At 36.7% G+C, this 5,074-nt stretch overlaps 1 protein-coding gene across 2 annotated transcripts in view; it reads left to right on the top strand.

The window, feature by feature from the left end:
- Positions 1-4,789, top strand: part of LOC116846242 (synaptotagmin-5) — a 40,612-nt gene extending 35,823 nt beyond the window's left edge. For both annotated transcript variants that reach the window (XM_032819813.1, XM_032819812.1), the window contains exons 5-9: positions 798-899; positions 1,035-1,308; positions 1,410-1,643; positions 1,750-1,917; positions 2,543-4,789. In XM_032819813.1, the coding sequence (XP_032675704.1) occupies positions 798-899; positions 1,035-1,308; positions 1,410-1,643; positions 1,750-1,917; positions 2,543-2,716 (952 nt within the window). In that variant the 3' untranslated portion in view covers positions 2,717-4,789. The remainder of the gene's footprint in view (positions 1-797; positions 900-1,034; positions 1,309-1,409; positions 1,644-1,749; positions 1,918-2,542) is intronic.
- Positions 4,790-5,074: the final 285 nt, after the last annotated feature.

Below are 5,074 nucleotides of genomic sequence, written 5' to 3'. Positions count from 1 at the left end.
AATATATTAAAATGACAGTGAAGCTGTACCTTTAAAAATGTTAAATACATACCTTAAAATCACAATTATTATTTTTTCACCGCGCGTACGCGACCACCCCTTTGCAGACACAATGGCGCTCGCGGCGAATGATTTTCATACTCAAGCAGCAAATGTCACTTAAATATAGGTTATCTCATATTAGAAATACCTCTGATATCTCATATTACGAACTTCACGCTTTGCGGTTTTACGATCACTAAATGTAACATTTACAATGAAGAAATTCAACATCTCCCGTATTTTCCTATTAATATGATCTTACGCTATCACTGTATGCAGCATTTATTGCCAAATATTTATTTATTATATAATTAATAAAGTTTAAAGACTCGCCTCATAAAACTTTTCAACATCCAATTTTACAAAATTTTTTTTTGCAACGACTACACGCATGATCTAATAATGAATTTTCCACTAAATAGATTTTACTCCAAGAGCAATGAATTTATGGTGGAACCAACACATAGCACTAATTAGTTTAGCGGAAACCTCGCTATCTCATATTAGGAGCCTGTCGCATAATAGACGACCTTATCTTATATATTGAAATTTTCAAAAATGTACAGAAGATATCACTCTCGCATGCTCTATTATTATTTAATCAATATTAATTAAAACTTTCGTCTGTTGAAACATTAGAGGAGAAATTACATGTCGATTTCTTTTTGATCATTCGTCGAATTATTAAAATTTTTGCACCGAATTCCAATCTTTAGAATGTGCGAAATTCAGCGAAATTTTGACGTTCCCCTTAGCGGCAACAACGGTGGCCCAATACCGCCTGCTTCCCCGCTTGGTTCTTTACAACCGGATCTCTACCAAAAGCAAGACAGTAAAGTCTTTCTCAGCGCCCGCAGGTACTTAATAAAAGTTGACCGATAGAAAGCAAATTTGAAATAATTTCTTTTTTTGCTGGAGAAACGAAAAGAACGTGTGATTGCCGATAATAATACTCGGAAATAATAAATCCATGTAAATCGCGATACTCACAGGACGGGGAAGCACCTGGGCGAGCTTCACCTGCGCTTAAAGTATGACTTCGATAGATCGGACTTACACGTGCACTTGATCGAGGCAAAGGATCTCGCTGGCAGCGATCAAGGCGGCTTCAACGATCCCTACGTAAAATTGACCCTCAGCCCGGAAGTGGACACCAGGAAGAGGCAGACTCAGATCCATCGGAACAATCCGAATCCGAGTTTCAATCAGCACTTCAAGTTCCCCGTTAGCTACGAGGAACTGCAGGAAAAGACCTTAGTTTTGCAGGTAATTTATCATTCTGTTATTGGATCGCGCGCAGTTATGTAGAGTGGAATCGTGTTCGCGATTAATTGAGTCCTGAGACATTTAATGTTGTGACGCGCCAGGTGTTCGATTACGATCGCTTCTCGAGGAACGATGTGGTGGGTTCCCTGAGGGTGGCAATGGACGGTCTCGAGCCGGTCTCCTCCACTTCCTGGACAGACGTCTGGGGAGAAATAGCGAGGGAGCGCAAGCCGCCGGAAGAAATCCAAGAAGTTTTAGTTTCATTGTCCTACTTGCCGAGCGCTGAGAGGCTTACCGTGCTCATAATGAAAGCCAGGAATCTGTTTCCCCAGCAGGTGGGCTAATAGCACTTAAACTTTAGTTACGACACGAACAATACTCCAATCTTTATTCGGCAATTTATCAGGCGATCCTAATAATATTCAATTAACTTCGATGCAGGATAAGGACACTTTAGATCCGTTTGCAAAAGTCAGCCTTCTCTGTGGTGAAAGAAGAATAAAGAAGAAAAAGAAGACAGCCGTTAGAAGGGCAACGATGAATCCCGTTTGGAACGAAGCAATGTCATTTAACATACCTGCCTCGTCACTTGCATCATCGGCTATAGAGGTATGATTGTTCTTTGGTATTAATTAACAGTAAATCCGTTTACTGTTGTTGAAAGTTTCAACCCGTTAAGAATCTATTGAAGGTGAGTTTTCTTGGCTTTAACAGGTTAAGGTCCGTTCTTACAAAAAAAAATGGAAGATAAAAGATTTATTATTAGTTTTACATTTTATAAATTTTTTCTATTGTACGTAATATTCTTAATTAAGTTTAAGACATCGTAACTATTGTAACTTGCTTTCAATGCTTCGACCTTTCAAAGTTCAGATTTAGCGTTATATATTCTGCGCACTGAGAGAAAAATATAGTTGCCTTTTGCGTCAATTATACTCTTTTGTAATTTTAACCACAAAAATAATTAGAAGAACCATTGTTTAGTAAGTGTTATTAGAAAGATGGTTCTTCTAATTATTTTTCTGGTTAAAATCACAAAAAAGTATAGTTGACGCCGAAAGCAACTATATTTTTCTCTCAGTCTGGATTCTGTTTTTTATGGGAAGTAGGGAATTGAAACAATCAAGAACTAAGATTGTCATCCGTAATATGCACTTGTCAGAACTTTTGACAGGGACTAGTATCATGTGGATGTTACATAGAAACGGAGAATGACTAATCATGTTTGTACAAGGTGCGTGTGTTGGATTCGAGCAGCGAGTTGATGGGCGGAAACGCCGTGGTCGGAACCTGCATTATCGGACCCGCTACAGGCTCGGACAGCGGCAACAGTCAAGGACGAGAGCACTGGCTCCAAATGACGTTATCGCCGAGGAAGCAAATCGCGCAATGGCACACGCTACATTAGCTTGATCATTGCAATCGAAACGTATTTGACTTAATTCAAAGTAATTCACGTTCTCGCTCTCGAAGAACGAGAACAATCCCATCGTAACGAATAGTCGGACGACCACGTATACATAATGAAACATGTAGCGGTATTACAAAAACAGTAAAAAAGCGAGAAAGAATATATATATATTTCCCTAAAAGGAAAAAAAAGATAAGGAGAAATGTCCCACTGAGAAACTGTTCTTCTGCACTTTTATAGATATATTAATGGTCATTCAACATATCGTCTAAAACGTCGATGTACAAGAGAAAAAGAAAAAAAAGAAAAAAAAAACGAAAAAAAGATGCACAAGTTGCGTGATCGTATGTCGTGTGAATATTCTTCATGTGTCCGCGCACATAAACAGGCACAATGCACTTACGTTTTCGTTTGTTGCACGATATTTGATGCTGTAATTCCAACTGTATATTACGTTTTTGGATACCTGAAAGATTTTAGAGACGTATTTTTGAGACAATTGACCCACCAGAGACAGCGAGCTCCACGAGCATTATCACGAGGGTAATAACGTAATCTCCAACTGTGAAGCAAAGGAAAAGACCGATCTCGCGTTTTACGCTTGACACGGATCAATAATTAAACGTACAAAGTAATACTTTAAGAGAAGATGGACGCACTCCAAGGAGACGGATCACTGAGTAAATTCTAAATACGTTGGTCGAACGTTTGAATCTGTCACCTCTCAGGTGATGAACTATTTTCTCTCAAGTTTATAAGATTGATCCTTATTTCTCTTATGATTGTACCTCTTCGAGAAAAAAGAGAAAAAAAGAAAAAAGAAAAGAGGAACTTGTTACATGTGTCATCGAAAGCTTAAGTCTGTCGTTGTGTGACAAATGTGGCCTGGAAGAGTTCAAAGTGCGCTACGTCTATATAGCTTGCAGGTTAATCGAAGGCCTAATATTATTCCCTGCGAACGAACATACTAATCGAGTATTGACTGTCGTTTATCGCCGTATTGTCGAGTGTGTAATTTATACACTAAAAAAAAGCGAAACACAATGGATGTGAAGAAATCGAGCATCAAGATGTTCTTTCTTTCGAGCATCGAATGTCGTTCATTTGCCGCTCGTGTATAATCCTATTTTATTTGTTGCGCATTGATCTTTGCTGATCACGATTAATGATACAGATATTCGGCTGCATTTATATTTAGGGTAATTTAGAAATATTTCGACATGCTAATATCAGAAACAAAATAATTCCAGGATAACTGGTCAACGTTTCCGTCGATTGAGATGGATGTTTTTTTATCTTTTCTTTAACTATGTAAAACAGCAGAAATCGCGGGACACAGACACTCAAAAGCAACTTTAATTTATAATTGTAAGAGTAAATTGTTCTCTTTTTATTAGATTAAAGAAGATCTCAACACTCGTTTGAGAAAATTCAGAGACTTTGTGTAAGACTGATATAACAATATATATTTTTGGATATATAAATATTACATTGATATAAAAATACTATATTATAAGAAAACATTATATTATTTAAATACAGTTGTCTAACCTTTGTGCATTTGTCACGCATTTCCCGTGGAGTCACTTGGAACATTCTCTGCAATAAAACATCCGGATTTGTACTATATATATTATCATAATAAAACCCGTTAAAAATTTTATAATAATTATATCGATGATTACTGTGAAAATATCGAGATCTCCCACATGTCGAAATGATTCTAAAATACCCTAATTCCTCGTTTTTATTTTATCAGCGATATTTATACCAATTGAGAATTATAAATATGAAACTGTCTCTGACCAAAACCCACTATATCATATTGATAAGTTACAGTTTTATTGTCAAGTCTATTTTTTCCTCGTTTAAATATTGAAATGATAAACTTGTCAGTTCTTACAACATATCTAGAATATATATACGTTGTACAGCATTGCGTTTTAAATGTCTTTGGTTCGTCAGCCGAAATTACAATATCGTGATCCTTGTTGGAAAGAAAAAATTTAAATGTTGATAAATATTAAAAGTATATATGAGATATAAATATTATATAAAAATATATGAGATAAAATATTATATAATGAAAATATATAAATATAAATATATATATATATATATATATATATATATATATATATATATATTGCAAAAATATAATTACATTGCGCGAGGCACGACGCGCTTCGACCTCACTCGAGGCGCGCCATTATCGCGAAATACTGCAGATGCATCTACGTACACGCTCGCATTCCTGGACATTAGCATTGCCACGGAGCGTGCACGTACACGTGACGCAGGCCCCGTGTGTAGGTTAATGCTCGTACTCGTGAGAGTGGTGCGACATCCCCCTGA

The sequence above is a fragment of the Odontomachus brunneus genome, unplaced genomic scaffold (genome assembly GCF_010583005.1).
Source record: "Odontomachus brunneus isolate Ranch 3 - 2012 unplaced genomic scaffold, Obru_v1 Obru_scaffold_062, whole genome shotgun sequence".
NCBI lineage: Eukaryota > Metazoa > Arthropoda > Insecta > Hymenoptera > Formicidae > Odontomachus > Odontomachus brunneus.
Note: the sequence above shows the minus strand (reverse complement) of the source record. Positions and strands in the feature narration are given on the sequence as shown.